Below are 17,252 nucleotides of genomic sequence, written 5' to 3' on the forward strand. Positions count from 1 at the left end.
GACAAGTGAGTGACACAGATCGGTACCTTTACAAAATTATTTGTTTTTTAAATCTTTTGAAGCCGAACCACTCATTTTAAGCCCTCTTCAAAACAAAGCTCCACCTAATGCCTGCAAACTGGTCTGCGTGGCAACACCGTGCATTTCTTTAAAAATATAACGCTTCTTTCTTTCTTTCTTTCTTTCTTTCTTTCTTTCTTTCTTTCATACATATATATTTAAATAGCTGTTTCTGGCTTGTGTGCTCATTCTTCTCAGTATGTAATATATATATACAGTGGTACCTTCAGGTTACATACGCTTTGGGTTACAGACTTTGCTAACCCAGAAATAGTACCTCGGGTTAAGAACTTTGCTTCAGGATGAGAACAGAAATTGTGCTCTGGTGGCGCAGCAGCAGCAGCAGGAGGCCCCATTAGCTAAAGTGGTGCTTCAGGTTAAGAACAGTTTCAGGTTAAGAACAGACCTCCGGAACGAATTAAGTACTTAACCTGAGGTACCACTGTATATAGCATTTATTTGACCCTTCCCATATGTTTCTTCAGTCAAGTACTTCACATACATTAGCTCGGGAATCCTTACAACAACCCTGCAATGTAGATTTTGCTGCTATTCCCTTATTGTAGATGTGTGTGTGTGTGTGTGTGTGTGTATTTGTGGGGCAGTGTCCTGAGGCTGAGAGCAGTAGTTTGCTTAAGGGCACCTGCTGGCTTCACAGCAGAGGCAAGATTTGATTCTGGGGACTGTTTGTTGCATAGCTCTGTCGCACAGCAACCAGCTTATCACAGGGACATTATCTCTCTGTTTCTCTCTCTTTTAAAGTAGCTTGTCAGCCTGTTCCTCTCAGGCAGCATGAGGAAACCTCTGTTTGGCCTCCCAATATTGTTGGACTACAACTCCTATCATCCCTGACCGTTGGCTGTGCTCTCTGGGACTGGTGGAAGTTGGAGTCCAGCAACGTACGGAGGGCCAAAAGTGCCCCATCCAAGTTGTACAATGGACGCCCTTGAGAGAAAGGATGTTGCACAGCCGGTGCTGGTAGTGGCCACACTAGGAATAAAATGAGTGGGAGTTGCCACCTGGACCCCCCACCCCCTTGACTTTGAAACGAAGATACAGGCAACTCCCCACTTGCCTATGATTGATTTGTGTGCGACTGTGTGCACTGCCGCAAAATAAATAATCCGTCTCAAACTTGGAAGTGGCGGGAGAGAGCTGGAAAGTTCTTGCGGCTCACGAGGAGACCCTCCCCAGAGCCTGAAGAGGATGTCACTGAGCCAAAGGCCAGAAATAAATGTTTAAAATGCTTCTCTCTCTCTCTCTCTCTCTCTCTCTCTCTCTCTCTCTCTCTCTCTCTCTCTCTCTCTCACACACACACACACACACACACACACACACTTAAGGGCTCCAAAATGGCGCAGGGAACTGTTATGTACTGAGTTGAATAGGATCAAAATGCAGCAGTCTGATTGGTCCTAGAACAATAGGATCCAAAATGCAGCAGTCTGATTGGTCCTAGAACAATAGGATTCAGAATGCAGCAGTCTGATTGGTCCTAGAACAATGCAGCAGTATGATTGGTCTGCAGCAGCCACTCAATCCAGCTCCTGGTGGAAGTGAATCCGCAACCTGATTGGCCTATAGGAGAATCCAGGAATTAGCCAGTCACGTGGGGCCAATTGTGTAAATAATGTATATAAAGCAGATATTTTGGAAAACTTCCATTCCTCACCACTATGAGCTGAATAAAGAGCATGAAATCCACACTCGACTCCGAGTGTATTTCACTGGTGACTCTCGCTGCTACCTCACTACCCTGCTCAACAGCTGTTGGGCAAGAAGCTGTATTGCAGTGGGCTCGGATGTGCTGTTCCTTTCCCCTTTCTGGAGATCTGAAGGCAAAGGGACTGAATAAAAGAAAAAGAGCATGTAAAAACAGGTGTTTAGAGCAGGCACAGGCAAACTTGGCCCTCCAGAAATATTGGGACTACAATTCCCATCATCCCTGACCACCCATCCTGTTAGCTAAGGATGATGGGAGTTGTAGTCCCAAAACATCTGGAGGGTTGAGTTTGCCTGTGCCTGGTTTAGAGGGTGCTCCCCACATGCTCATATCGCTTATGGGCGGGGCGGGGCGGAAAGTAACCCACGCATAAGTTGCCTCTGCCATTGGGGTCTGTGAAAATAGCCTTGCCCGACAGAGAAGCTGGGAAGCAAGCCTTTCAGGCTAAACAAGGCAGAGTGATGATAATCCACGGACCTCTTGCTGAAGGAGCTTCTCTTTCTCTTGCAGGATCAAGCACCCCAATATTGTGGCTCTGGACGACATCTATGAGAGCGGAGGACACCTCTACCTCATCATGCAGCTGTGAGTTGAAGGCTGGGAATTAGAGGAGTCCCAGCTATGGGTGAGGGAAGGGAGGAGTCTCTTGGCACAGCCTGGCAGCATTGGTGGAGCTTGTGGGCAGAGCTTACCCTAACCACCCTCTTCCTGAAGGGGTCTCTTGAGGAAAGCAGGCCTCACCTGTGTTTTGCCTCCCCAATGTAGGGTCTCAGGCGGGGAGCTCTTTGACAGGATTGTGGAGAAGGGGTTTTACACGGAGCGAGATGCCAGCCAGCTCATCCGGCAGATCCTCGACGCTGTCAAATACCTGCATGACATGGGCATCGTACACCGCGACCTCAAGGTAGGGGCATGTACCTGTGTGGGGATTTCTGTCGTAGCCGCCTCGGGGTTAAGATGTGCGTTTGCACAACTGTCTGTTTGCTGTAGGCCGGACTAGACAATTCATCCTATTAGCAGTTGCTTGGGTGGCCTTTCCAAAATAAAAATAGCTGGCAATTTCCCTCTGCTGCAGTCCTTGGACTAGGACCTTGCTATGGCATAGTTTGGGGGGCTTTAATCCTTTGTCTCTTGCTGCTGCTCCAATTTGGATTTGGGGCGCCTTGCCCCCCTCTCCACGAGTTGGAAGGAAAGCTTCTGTTTGCCTCCTCCCATCCCATGCCCAGTCTGGACTGGGACCACAACAGGAGGCAAAGGCCCCCTTAAAGGTAAAGGGACCCCTGATCATTAGGTCCAGTCGTGGCCGACTCTGGGGTTGCGACGCTCATCTCGCTTTACTGGCCGAGGGAGCCGGCGTACAGCTTCCGAGTCATGTGGCCACCATGACTAAGCCGCTTCTGGCGAACCAGAGCAGTGCACGGAAACGCCGTTTACCTTCCCGCCGTAGCGGTACCTATTTATCCACTTGCACTTTGATGTGCTTTCGAACTGCTAGGTTGGCAGGAGCAGGGACCAAGCAACGGGAGCTCACCCCGTCGCGGGGATTCGAACCGCCGACCTTCTGATCGGCAAGTCCTAGGCTCTGTGGTTTAACGCACAGCGCCATCCGCGTCCCAAAGCCTCAGCCGAAGATAGGAGGCACCCCATACCTGCTATTCATTTGCTAGTTGGGGTGAATAGCATCTTGACTAGTCTGGTCCCTAATCTGCTGTAGGTACCTTAAACTAGAAATACAGCTTTTGTATTTAGCAGCCAAGTATTAAGAGCTTACTTCCTCCATTGTCTTGTGGTTTAAGATCTAAACAACATGTGACACCAGTAGTTTTTGATTAGATCTCTTTCCTGTCCCTTGAAAGCAGCCTTGGAGGCAAGGGGGAAAAACTGAATTGGGGCTGCAATGAAGAGGAGGGAGATTATAACCTTATTCCCTGCCTCCATTCATAGATGCAAATCATTCCTTCTCCCCACAAAGTTCTCATTGCTGTGGAGGGGCAAGTGGACGTTCATTTATTGTGCCTGTCTGCATTTCACCCTGTGAGCCTCTTCTTATTCTGCAGATTTTGGGGCGGTAATACATGATCTTGCTTTCAATACTGTTATTACCTGCCTGTAAACGTTTTGGGGCAGACATAACACTTCATCTCCTGTCGGTGTGTGTCCCGTAACATCCTGCTGATATCCTGTGACTTCTTATGCCACATATTTCCTGGGCTTTATTCTTTCCCTCTTTACTTGCCCTATAGCACAGGATTGCTCCTCCAGATGGCAATAGCCTGGTAACGCCAGGGAAGCGTTGCATAACAATTTACAAAGCAGGATGATGTGTGGATGGTCCGGTATAAATCCACTGTAAAGTGCACTGTTATTTTGTCAGTGACATATTTCAGAATACAACACACACACACACACACACACACACACACACACAGTCTGAGCCCTGTGTTCAAGAGCAACTTCAGGAAGCTATGTGGAAAGAGTGATTTTTGTACCAGAGAACTGGTGTAGGAAGGTGGGGTTAAACTCCCAATCTCTGCTGAGAAAAACATTAGGAGAGTCCACTACTCTCGCAACATGTTGATTTTGTCCCTTAGAGAAGTTCTGATTCTGGGATAACTGGTCCTGTGGTCGTGGTGGAAATGGTTCTGTGCCCTCAAAGTTGAGGACAGGATACAAGTTGATAATCAACATGCAGAGACAATGGAGAGCCGTTCAAGTAGTCAAAAAGAGCATAGGAAAAACCCCAAAGGAAAAAGAAAGACTTACATAAAAAAGGGAATTATTCTTTAGGCCAATTCTGAATGCCTCAGATTGAAGGTGGGTGAATTAAGAGTGTGCCGTATTAAAAAGAGAACAGGACACAGTGGGAATATTAGAAACAATTGGATACTTATAACCCATGGATGTTAAATCTGTAGAAAGAATACTATGGGAAGGGAGTGCAGGGTGTGGTGGTTTTCCAAGTCAAAGGAGGACCATCTTGGGAACAGTGGCCACAACACCATCAAATTCAATATATGGGTGGGAAATTGCCTAGAAAATGCAACACAGGCACATTTAATTTTGGGCCTGGGCATCTATTGCAGCCCAATGATTTAGGCTGGCACTGTTTTGAGCGAAACTCTGCCAATAGTTGTGTTATGTACTGAAGTTCTCACCCTGGACCAGCAGGGGGATACTGTAGATAGTTATGCAAACAAAGGATCGAAAAGCGACGTTCAGTGATTGGATAGTTTTGTATGCAAATGAAGGATCGAAAAGTGACGTTCAGTGATTGGATAGTTTTAGAAAATGGCAACAGTTACATTGTTCTGGAGCTCTATATAAGCAGGCTGACTGAGCTCCTCAGTTTAGTTCTGTTCCAGCTTACAAAATAAAGAGCTGCTTTGGAGAAATCGCTGTGTCGTCTGCTATGTCAACCCACAACTTAACAAGTTGATTGTTCTTTTTGATGTGTTTTGATTTCCCTGTGAGCTTGGCAACTGTGTGCTTACATATGTACATAGATAATGCTGTTCGCCTAATTTTATTTTGCGGAATGGACGGCACAGTTTCGCTTCATGTTTTCTTCCAGAAGTCGGGTCACAAACACGGTTCGTGGCTCAATTGAGGAAGTCTCCTTCCTGTCATTACTTGCTCTTTGGCCTTTTGAGGCTGAACCACCATATGTTGTTGCTAGCTCCAGCTATGAAAAATACAAATCGGGATGTTGTTGCCGCTAGCGAGTGGGGAGGAGAGAATGGCTCTTTTCACCTCGGCTGGCTCAGGACAAAGAGAGAACAATTCTTCCCAGTATAGCACTCCTTGGATCATTCAGCAAAAGAGGGAAGAGCAACAGGTTTGGTGGCTGTTCATCTCTGTGCTCCAGCACCTTGCTGTACTCTGTCCTACACTCCGCCTAATGGTAGGGCAGGCCCTGTGGAGAATTCTAGGGTGCGTGCTCAGTTCTTGCACTATGCCTGTCTGGGCCTCATTGAAGTCCCAAATGAACTAAGAGTGCACCCTAGAACACCATCTGTACTGCCCAATGGCTGCCTGGTGTCACAAGGGAAGGCTGGCTGTGCCCAACAAGCCAACTTTCATGGAAGCTGCTTTGCCATTATGGGTCAAATTTAGTAACCTCTCTTAGTCCTCTGCCAGTCTGTGCAGCAGATTGTGACCAATTGCCTTATTGCAAACTTTCCGGTTTTGCACGTTTCTGTGTCTTGGGAAAATGGATGGGCTGCTTTTTTCCTGTAGTAAGACGGAGCTGTTCCGCCTGGCCTTTGGTTTGGACTCAGTCTGACCCTTATGTTTCCCTTCCCTTATGGTTTTGATTTATGGGCTACTTTTAAAATGCGGCTGCATTTTAAATGGCATTTTAACCTGTATTTTAAATTGTGTTTTTTCCCCTATTATGTTTTTACTGTAATTTTACTGGTGTTGGCCACCCTGAGCCCGGCTCTGGCCGGGGAGGGCGGGGTATAAATTATTATTATTATTATTATTATTATTATTATTATTATTATTATTATTTGCATGCTATTGATGATAGAACTTGGAAAGCTTGCACACTGCTTTGTCACATTTGGTTGGCCTCTACTGCCTTAGTACGGATCTACTGAGAACCATTTTTTCCCCTGTTGGGTGATGAATTCAGTGCATCTGTGTTCTTTTGGCCATGGACACAATCACATCCTCACATGTCTCTAAGTGAACATTTGCTTCTCCCATTGCTTGCCCACTTGGATTAGCGCATGGGTTTTGGAACTGAAACTTAGATGTCTCATAAGAGCTTAGGAAGAACCTGCTGCATCAGGCCAGTGGCCCATCTTGTCCACCATCTTGTCTTCACCATGGCCAACCAGATATCTGTGGCAAACCCATAAGCCGGACTAACAAAGGCACTGTTTTTTTCTGCAGTTTCCAGCAACTGCTGTTCAGAAGCATTACTGCCTCCAGCCATCATCTTCTCAGCTTTCTATTTTGGTTTGGGCTTCCATTTTAGCATCTATGCATCATGAACTCTGTGTTCTAGGCCAATCGAGATTTTTGGGGAAACTGCAAGAAGAACAAACCTATTCATTCTTAAGGAAATCCGCCCTGAGTGCTCACTGGAAGGACAGATCCTGAAGCTGAGGCTCCAATACTTTAGCCACCTCATGAGAAGAGAAGACTCCCTGGAAAAGACCCTGATGTTGGGAAAGATGGAGGGCACAAGGGGAAGGGGACGACAGAGGAGGACGAGATGGTTGGATAGTGTTCTCGAAGCTACCAGCATGAGTTTGACCAAACTGTGGGAGGCAGTGGAAGACAGGAGTGCCTGGCGTGCTCTGGTCCATGGGGTCACGAAGAGTCGGACACGACTAAACGACTACATCCCCAAACCTGATGTCCTGCATACTGGACAAATCAATAGAACCACTTGAGCAGCCGCTGAGTTCTAATGAAGTACAGAAGGTGTACTAACTTAAAAACCCAACGATAGCACAGAGCTCAGATTACTGTTTTCCACAGGGCAAGGCTGGCTTTGCTATGTAGCAGTTGCTTTGAACGGGAGATTACAAAACGGATGACGTTTTTTGGCCTTCAAACCCTATCCCTGTACAGCACTTAAATATCAATGGCTGGCACAACTACAAGGATGTAACCACAAAGGATTAGATAAGAATTAGCTCACAGAACCAAAACAGGCTGAGATTTTTTTCAACCTGCAAAACAGGTCCGAATGCCCAAAGGAAACAGATAAGGATGGTATTTATAATAAGGGTGGTATTCTGCTAAAAGACAAATTTTCTCAGATGGCAACTTGGCACCGTTTCGCACTCAAATGTGTCTCTATGAAGTGGCTTCTCATATGCTGCTCTGTACTAAATAAAGAATAATAAATAATAATGTTTTTATTTATTTATACCCCGCCCTCCCCGGCCAGAACTGGGCTCAGGGTGGCTAACACCAATAAAATTACAATAAAACGTAATAGAAAAAGGAAAAAAAGTTAATTAAAATACGAGATAAAATATGGGTTAAAATACGGGTTAAAATACAATTTGAAATTCAGCCTTATTTTAGGTCAGAGCACTTAGTCTGGAATTATTTTACATAACTTGATGGCCTGGACTGTTCCAGCTCTATCTTCTAGAAACGATGTTTTCTTAGCTGCTTCTTTTTGAGTGATAAAAGCTTTCAGGCAATAAGGTAGAAACATCTAGCTTTGGCATTTAGATGTTTTTGTTGCTTGGCCTAACCTCTGAGGTTTCCCCTCCAGCTTTGCTTTACATCATAATTGCTAATTCCACTTTGAGCCGTAACTCAAGTCTCGTGGTTGTAGCAATTGGCAGGCATTTAACATTACACACTTACAATTTAACTATTGCAGCTTGACCTCTTCCCCTTCCCTCAGGGAAATTTAGTTCTGTGAGGGGCTAATGAGCTCCAGGAGAAAAAGAATTAGTATCTTAAATAATGTATTGTGTAATGTCCCCCCCCCAAAAAAAAATTATGTTTACCTTATTGCGATAAGTCTACCTTTAATCAGCTTTTAGAAATAAGTTTAACAGATCAATCCATGCATTTCGTATGCACATTTGATTTACTTATGTCCATAGAATAGAACTGTAGAGTTAGAAGGGACCCTGACGGTCATCTAGTCCAACCCCTGCAATGCAGGAATCTCAACTAAAGCATCCATGACAGAGGGCCACCCAACCACTGCTTAAGAACCTCCAATGGAGGACAGTTCCGTGTTCTTTTTTGGACCAAGCTTGCCTTGATTATTTGGTTTTGTGTGGGGTTCTTTCTTAAGATGCTTAGAATGGTCTTTTCTCCCTACTGCCTGGATAAATTCTTTCTCCATTCCACCATGCTACCTGAACTGTCCCAACTGGTCGTTATAAGAACTGCACTTTAACAGCTGGTGCCTGAGTTTTGTTGTTTTCCTCTACCCTCCTCACCCCTTTCCCCTTTTGTGTCGTGTCTTTTAGACTGTAAGCATAGAGGGCAGGAACTGTCTTGTTTTTTTACTGTTCTGTAAGCCACACTAGGACCTTTTTTGTGGGGGGGGGGGCTGAAGTATGGGATTAAAAAAAATATGCTTTAAATAAATTGTTACTTGGAGCTCTAGTCTGACAGTATTTATCTCCCTCTTTCCTCCCTGCTCTCCGCCCTTGTTAGCCCGAGAACCTGCTATATTATAGTCTGGATGAAGATTCCAAGATCATGATTAGCGACTTTGGGCTGTCAAAGATAGAAGGCTCAGGAAGTGTCATGTCTACAGCATGTGGGACTCCAGGTTATGTGGGTGAGCTAAAGAGGTTTCTTATTCCACCCGCCGCCGCCCCCCCCGCCGCCCCAATTGAGAAGAGTGGATCTGATTGACAAAGAAAATCACTGCGTGCCCTGAGGGGGTTTTTATGAGGAGGTGGGGCTACAGTTTGCCTCCAGCTTGCCGGACAGGAGAGGCGTATTAAGTGCCTTTCTAAATATGGATAGCACTTCAGTGTAGGAAAAAGCATGTAAATCCAGTGTATATTGTAAGAGGGGCACAATTCGTGTGTTTTGCCATGTGAAATTATGATTGGCCACAACCTCCCAACATGTGCTCAATGTACGTATTTTTAATCTTTTGTTGGAAGCCGCCCAGAGTGGCTGGGGAAACCCAGCCAGGTGGGCGGGGTATAAATATTATTATTATTATTATTATTATTATTATACATTCATTATACATGATCTACTGTACTGTATGGACTGCTTACGTTAATGTACAGTATGTGTTTAAATTACTATTGGTGAAGTGTTTTCATACATCAGAGGGAGATATTTCTATCTTTCCCCTCTCCTGTTATAGTTGCAAATTCAGATCAGATAGATAGATAGATAGATAGATAGAAAGTTTAAAATAAATGCATGAGGATCTACTCTTGGATTTCATGCTTTATTTCCGGCACAGGGGTACTAAAACTGAAATATCTGAAACAGTCCTTTGCTGGGACTTGACAGGACAGGGGATTCCCTTTCATAGGCAGAATGGCAGCCTGGGGTGGCATGAAATAAGTTGCATTCAACCTGGCGGAGCTGAAACACGCTAGACCCGCCACTGGCTCTACCATCTTTTGTTGAGGGAGCGGCTGTCAATGAGTGACATTTGCAGTGCTGTTTTTCTGGGGTGAGACGCAGGGGTACGCCTACCCCTAAACATTTTGTGAATCTTTGTACTTTTGTCCATTTACTGTATTTATTTTCCCCGATTTGAACTATAAAATGGTGATTTTCTTGAGTTAAAATGAGAGTACCCCTAAACATTATTTTTTTTAGAAAAAAGTACTGGACATTTGTATCCGTTAAGCATTATAGAGTCATTGTGCCATGTTTCTTGTAGCAGAATAATATCAAATTGCTCAAAAATAGCTGTTTATTATTCTGCTTTGAACGCCAACCTTCTTTCTTTCATGGCATCAGTTTTAGCCCCAGTTCCTTTCAGGCTCTGTGCTTGTCATTTCCACTTTGTCCAGATACCCAATTTCATCTAAAAAAATGCTTCCATTCCTATTATCAGTGGGAACCCATTCGACGGTGTTAGTATATTTTTTTGATTCTCGGGGGAGGACCACCTATTTCATTTGGAACTAATTTCTGATAGCTCAGCCAGGAATTCATAGTCATCCCATCAGGATTGTTCCTCACCATATCATATCCCAAGGGTTGAGTTTGCAGCTCTTCATCTATATACTTAAAACTTCCTCTGGTAGCCCTCTTTTTAACTATACATTTTGGAGAAACCAGCTTGTGGGTGGAAGGCTTGATTGTCAATTGTCTCACCAATGTTTTGTTGTCCATGCTGTTGTATTTTGGGTCAAACTGGAGTGTAACTTAGCTACAGTGGTACCTCGGGTTACATACGCTTCAGGTTACATATGCTTCAGGTTACAGACTCCGCTAACCCAGAAATAGTGCTTCAGGATGAGAACAGAAATTGTGCAGCGGCGGCAGCAGGAGGCCCCAGTAGCTAAAGTGGTGCTTCAGGTTAAGAACAGTTTCAGGTTAAGAACGGACCTCTGGAACGAATTAAGTACGTAACCAGAGGTACCACTGTACTTTGGTGAGAATGTCACTTAGGGATGAAATAAGTTTGGAGAAGACTTACAAGTCAGGGTTGTGGAAGGTGGAAATCTTTACAAGGGAGAGATGGCTGGCATGGTGTGTGTGTGTGTGTGTGTGTGTGTGTGTTTGTTCCTGGGAGAGCAAGCCTTTAGAAGGAAATCCCTAGTACAAGGGTTGTGTTTCCTCATCTGTCCGCAAACGACATTTGGGCAACAGGGAATTTCCATCTCTAATGGTCACTTTCTTCCTCTTTCCCCCCTTGGGTCTGGTCCAGCTCCTGAGGTGTTGGCACAGAAGCCTTACAGCAAAGCGGTGGATTGCTGGTCCATTGGAGTCATCGCTTACATCTTGTACGTACTGAGTTGAATTGAGATGGCGGTGGGCCTGGAGCCAGATGCCCTGCCTCCTATTGCTCCTGAATTCACATATGCAAAGGGAGTCCTAGTCAGCTAAACACTGGACACTCCCTTCCACTCTTCTCCTTCCACGGCGCTTCTGGCACCATACAGCTACTTTTGCCCGTTCATTTATGGGCCTTTCATTTCTCCTTTACAGACAGCTTGAAAAGTTTCATAATATTGTCCCTCACCAAGGCCCACAACTCAACCACCAGAGCCACCTTTAACCCTTTACCGCCCACAGAGGTGGTACATCCTCTCTTGGGGATTATTACTGTATTTATCCGTATATAACATGCCCCCATGTATTTTTGGGGGCTCGAAATTTAGAAAATGGGAGTGGGGTGATTGATTGCCCAGAGTTGCTGAGCTTTCGATAGGGGGAATGCCCAGAGTTTTGGAGCTTTTTGGGGGGGGGGGGGAATGCTGAAAATCTATCGCCAGACTGTCCAACGCTGCAAGGCTTGCACGTCGCATAACCCAACAATCGCCTGCCCGATCGCCGCAAGCAGCCGCCATTTGCCCGCCCAATTGCCACAACAGCAGCCAATCAACAGCAGCCCTTGCCGCACCCACCAATCACCCGCAGAATCACCACTCACAATCTCCTACTCGCAGAAGCAACAAATCCCCCGTCACCACTCTGCACTACCCATGTATAAGATGACCCCAAATTTTTGACCCTGTTTTATCAGAAGAAACCCTTGACTTATACATGGAAAAGTACGGTACTTCATTCCGGCTACAAAACACATTTCTGCATCTTTAATTAAAAATGGGGTTAGGAGTAATTCACCGATGCTTGAGGCAGTGGCTTTTTGCCAGTTCCGGGAGGTATGTTCACCAGATCTACATTTCCTACTTAAAATTGGGGGGATTGGAATTCTTCCTGGATCTCCTTAGCTCAAATAATGTGATCCTCAGATGAAGGCTGGTATATCATTTTATTATTATTATTAATGATGATGATATCATCATCAACATAGGTTTATAAATGTGCTTTCTGAAATAAGACACATTTAAAATACATATTTAAATGTACACATTTTCGTGCAGACTTTTCATTTTTTAAAAGTCGGTTGGAAATGGGCTGGAATGGACTTATGGGTAAACACACATGCAAATGACATGAAAACAAACTGGTTTGCCCATCGCTACTGTGTAAGAAGATTGGTCAGTGAGTGGCTTAGGAGGTGCATCAAGCAACCGGTTCACTTGGTGCCTTGGTGTCTCCAGGAGAGGGCACGCCACCACCCAAATGAAACAGCTCCGCCTCTCTCTTTCGGCAACTATTATTTATTTATTAAATTTCTATTCCACCCTTCATCCGAAGATCACAGGGTGGTTTGACAATAGAAAAGCACAAAAAAGAGAGATGCCGTCGTAAAACAAACAAAAATGGTTCAACTGCTGTTATCAGGGCCAGGCAAAGACATTTTGGCACCTGAGGTGGACACAGAAATGGCTCCCCCTCTCTCCGCCAGGGAACAAGGGGTCAGGGGAGATCAACTTCAGGAAAATGGAGGGGAAGAAAAGATCAATTTTGGGCTCTGCAGCCCAGGTGAATCTTGCCACCTGAGGTGGTTGCCTCTGTCAGAGTATATTGATTTATTGCTCAGATAAGCGTGAGGTCCTTGCAGCACACAGCATTGCAGCCTCACCTTGCCTCATAGGTGGGCCGGCCCTGACAATGATTCTACCCCTCTAATCCCCTGGTCAGGAAGTAACCTGTCTTTTTTCTTCCTCTCTCCCCTTGCTTTCCAGTCCATTTACCTCAGTTCCCCACATTCTTTTGCTCCTGCACAGCCTATACATTTATTTCCAACTCTCCCCGTTGTTTATTGCCATGCCTTCTGAGTGTCACACATGCCCTGTCCCCACTTTCTCCCCTCAGACTGTGTGGCTATCCCCCCTTCTACGATGAGAACGACACGAAGCTCTTTGAGCAGATCCTGAAGGCAGAATATGAATTTGACTCCCCCTACTGGGACGACATATCAGAATCAGGTGAGGGAAGGAAATGGTGGCTTCTCTGAATGCCAGTGCTAGAACCAAGGCACATATTATGTATATTTGTTGTTGTTTTTTAAACTGCTGATTTGATAAAATTTATTGCTTGTTTTTTCAGTATTTTCTTACAGATATTTTAGATCACTTTATCTAAACAGCTTAGTGGGCTTTAAAAAAAATAAATAAATTGGTAGATAACTCTCATTAATTAAAAATAATAATAAATGGAATCAAGTGGATCTGTGCTGTGGGAGGAGGTCAGTGGCACCGCTCACTAGCTTGCTTGCTAACTCAGGCCTTCATTCACTTCCTTTCTCCTCTCAGCCAAAGATTTCATCCAGCATTTAATGGAGAGAGACCCTAAGAAACGCTTCACCTGTGAGCAGGCACTACAACACCCGTGGTAAGGAGGAATCTGTACCCCATCATCCATTTAGCTGGCTTTGAGAAAGCTGGGGGATCTCTTGGCTCCTGTTGACCAGTTGTAAAAGGCAAGTAAGGGGCAGATCAGCCTGGCCAGAGAAGGAGCACCTGCAGGAAGTTTGCTTTTTCCTTCCTCCTCCCTGTCCGAAAGATCATTAAGCTCCAGCTGTCCGGTGCCCTGGGACTGCAGAAGCAAGAAGAAAGGGCACGTTGGCTACCATTCATTGGTCAAAGGAACAAGGGGTGCCAATTGCAATTTGAGTAGGAATACCAGCCAAGAAGATGAGCGTGGTCTGAACTGGATGTGAATGCCCTTTTATAGCTCACCATTTTATTCAGCGTTGGAGAACCGATCTCTCCCCTCTGCCTTTTCCCTCCACTCGCCTTTCCATGTGTGTCATTTCTTTTCAGTTTGCAAGCCTGATGGTAGGATTTCTCTCCCTCCCTCCTAATTGATGGGAGACAATCAATGCCACTATGAAAAGTGGCGTTAAAAAAAAAATACAATGGAAGAAAGTGGGAATATAATGCTGCGATCTTGCACCCACGAGAGTAAGCCTCTCATTGTACAGTGGTACCTTGGTTTAAGAACAGCTTAGTTTATGAACAACTTGGATTAAGAACGCTGCAAACCCGGAAGGTGTTTTGGTTTGTGAACTTTGCCTTGGAATAAGAACATGTTCCGCTTCCTGTTGAGTGCGTTCCATTTGTAAATTGAGTCCCCCGCTGCTATAGGAAAGCAGGCCTTGGTTTAAGAACGCTTTGGTTTAAGAACGGACTTCCGGAATGGATTAAGTTCGTAAACGAAAGTACCACTGTACTCCCATTGTACCTGATGAGAGTTGTAGCCCCAAATATCTGGATGGCATTGGTTTGGAGAAGGCTGGCCTACAGGCTTTCAGAGTTGGCACCAGGTGAACTGATTGGAACAGGAATTCCCTGGGGTCCTGTTCTTATTAGAACTCACATCGCTTGGAATGGTGGAGGCATCTATTGGTATTTCAATGCCTTTTATAGATGTTGATCTTGGGATCCTGGTGGGCTGACATGGTGAAAGGTGGTCCTTTTTAAGTATAGGGGTCCTGGACCGTAGAAGGCTTTAAAGGCCAAAGGCACTCCTATGTGGCATATTAATAAGAACCAATCTCCTCTTCCTTCCAGGATTGCTGGAGACACCGCACTAGATAAGAACATCCACCAGTCAGTCAGCGAGCAGATCAAAAAGAATTTTGCCAAGAGCAAGTGGAAGGTAAGGGCATGTCCTGCAGAGAAGCAGTTGGTGGGTGCTTTTACCCATGAGCCTTAAATCTGTCCCTGCTCAAATCCGACTGCAATGTGAATGCAAAGCCTTTGTCCGCCAGAATATATGTTTGCTCTTTGCCTTAGGATAACCTTTACCAATGATATTCACTTGTGGCACGTGAGAGTCTCTTGAATATTTTTAGTATTTAATATACAGTTGTATAAGGGATGCGGGTGGCGCTGTGGGTTAAAGCCTCAGCGCCTAGGACTTGCCGATTGAAAGGTCGGCGGTTTGAATCCCCGTGGCGGGGTGCGCTCCCATCACTCGGTCCCAGCGCCTGCCAACCTAGCAGTTCGAAAGCACCTTCGGGTGCAAGTAGATAAATAAGGACCGCTTACTAGCGGGAAGGTAAACGGCGTTCTGTGTGCTGCGCTGGCTCGCCAGAAGCAGCTTGTCACGCTGGCCACGTGACCCGGAAGTGTCTGCAGACAGCGCTGGCTCCCGGCCTATAGAGTGAGATGAGCGCACAACCCTAGAGTCTGTCAAGACTGGCCCGTACGGGCAGGGGTACCTTTACCTTTTACCTTTATACAGTTGTATGGATTGATATTTTTTGTATTACTGATTTTATTATTATTTCTAACTGTTCCTGCTAAGTTTTTTGGGGGGAATCGTTATACTTACTGTTCATTTGCTATGTTGTGAACTTTGGCACAATTTTGTGGGACTGTGGCATACAAATTAAGCCGATGGGGATGGTAACCTCCCTCAAAATCTCCTAGGAACTCGTGTTTGTTGAAGTTGTTTAGAATTTTGTTTTGAGGTTCCTAGCTATCCCCATCCCAGGAATGCCCTGGAGAAAGGAAGCAACTTATTGATCTAGTTTAGGTCCATGGTGCAAATATACTTTTATAGTGAACACAGCTGAGAATAGATATTTGCAGTCTCGAGTTTCCTTCGTGCCAACAGTTAGGGAAAAGAAGAAAGGCTTTCATTTTCTGTTTGTCTCATTTGCCACACAGGCTGCATACAAACCATACATTTAAAGACGTGACTCCCCCCACCCCAATAATTCGGGGAAGTGCAGTTTAACCCCACACAGAGCTACAAATCCCAGCCGCCATAAACTACAGTTCCCAGGATTCTTTGGGGGAAATAATGTGCTTTAAGGGAATGGGGTGTACACAGCCAACATCTCCCTCATCTTTGACAGCAATCTGCTTTTCTTTCTTTTTTGTCCTACACAGCAAGCCTTCAACGCAACTGCTGTGGTCAGGCATATGAGGAAGCTACAGCTTGGGACCAGCCAAGATGGACCTGGTCAAGCCATGCAGGAGAGCAATGGTGAGAGGCTGGGAATGGCCTTCGGTGCCACAGGGTATTCCCCTCCATGTACTGTGGTGACACCAGTATAGAGCCGAAACAGATTTTCTCCTCAAGACCTTTGTCGGTGAATCTTGATATTCACTAATGGCTGGTGGTTAATATTTGTGTCTGGTATCTGCCAAGGTTTGATCTTACTATTTGATCCCCGCCCCCCCGCATACACTGACAAATCCTAGGCATTTGAATTCTGAGGTAAAATTTCGCCTCAGTGTTGACATTCTGCATTTGGAACTTGAATGGCAAAATTGAAAGCAGTGAGTGATGTCAAGTTAAATACACACGAAAGCTTGTATCCCTTTGACTCCAATCCCATCCCCGCCTTCCTGTTAACAAACACACTTTCTCCAGAGCTGGAGGATTTCCTCTCCTCTTTTTCCATTTATTATTTGGGACAGAATGGCAGTAAATTGGTATAAATGGTTGTAAGGGCTAGCAGTTTCAAAGGCGCATGACCTGTATTCAGGCATATGCTGTTCTGTGGCCTCACGAACTGGCCATGCATCAACAGCTTCCCTCACAGTTGCTTCTCTGTGATACCCTCACACTTGACTTAATGTTCCCTCCCTCACACTTTGTAAGGTTTTATTCCAGTGTTGGGGATCCTTTGGACACCCTTTGGACGTTTTTCCAGACTACAACTCCCATCATCCCTAGCTACTGGCCGGGGCTGATGGAAGTTGCAGTCCAGCACCTGAAAGGCCACAAGTTCCCTGTCCTTGTGACTCCCACTGTCTTTCCCCACCATTTATAGCTTCTGCCATCTAATGATGGCAATGTCAGAAAACGGGAAAAGGCAACTCCCATTTCCTTCCTAGTGCCCCTGAAAACTCACTCCTGTTTGCTTTGTCCAGGGATCCACTGCCTGGCCTTTTCCTGAGCTAGAAAATAAGGAAAATGTTTTGTTGCTCCACCAATTACTGTTGTCCGAAATTCA

The 17,252-nt window shown here is 45.3% G+C and overlaps 1 protein-coding gene across 2 annotated transcripts in view; it reads left to right on the plus strand.

Moving 5' to 3' along the window:
* Window positions 1–17,252, plus strand: part of CAMK1 (calcium/calmodulin dependent protein kinase I) — a 43,987-nt gene that overhangs the window by 24,439 nt on the left and 2,296 nt on the right. For both annotated transcript variants that reach the window (XM_080993092.1, XM_080993093.1), the window contains 8 exons: window positions 2,294–2,368; window positions 2,549–2,687; window positions 8,933–9,059; window positions 11,133–11,208; window positions 13,151–13,263; window positions 13,591–13,669; window positions 14,851–14,938; window positions 16,180–16,276. In XM_080993092.1, the coding sequence (XP_080849218.1) occupies window positions 2,294–2,368; window positions 2,549–2,687; window positions 8,933–9,059; window positions 11,133–11,208; window positions 13,151–13,263; window positions 13,591–13,669; window positions 14,851–14,938; window positions 16,180–16,276 (794 nt within the window). The remainder of the gene's footprint in view (window positions 1–2,293; window positions 2,369–2,548; window positions 2,688–8,932; window positions 9,060–11,132; window positions 11,209–13,150; window positions 13,264–13,590; window positions 13,670–14,850; window positions 14,939–16,179; window positions 16,277–17,252) is intronic.

The sequence above is a fragment of the Podarcis pityusensis genome, assembly GCF_964106645.2.
Source record: "Podarcis pityusensis genome assembly, chromosome: 2".
In the NCBI taxonomy this organism is placed as follows: Eukaryota; Metazoa; Chordata; class Lepidosauria; order Squamata; family Lacertidae; genus Podarcis; species Podarcis pityusensis.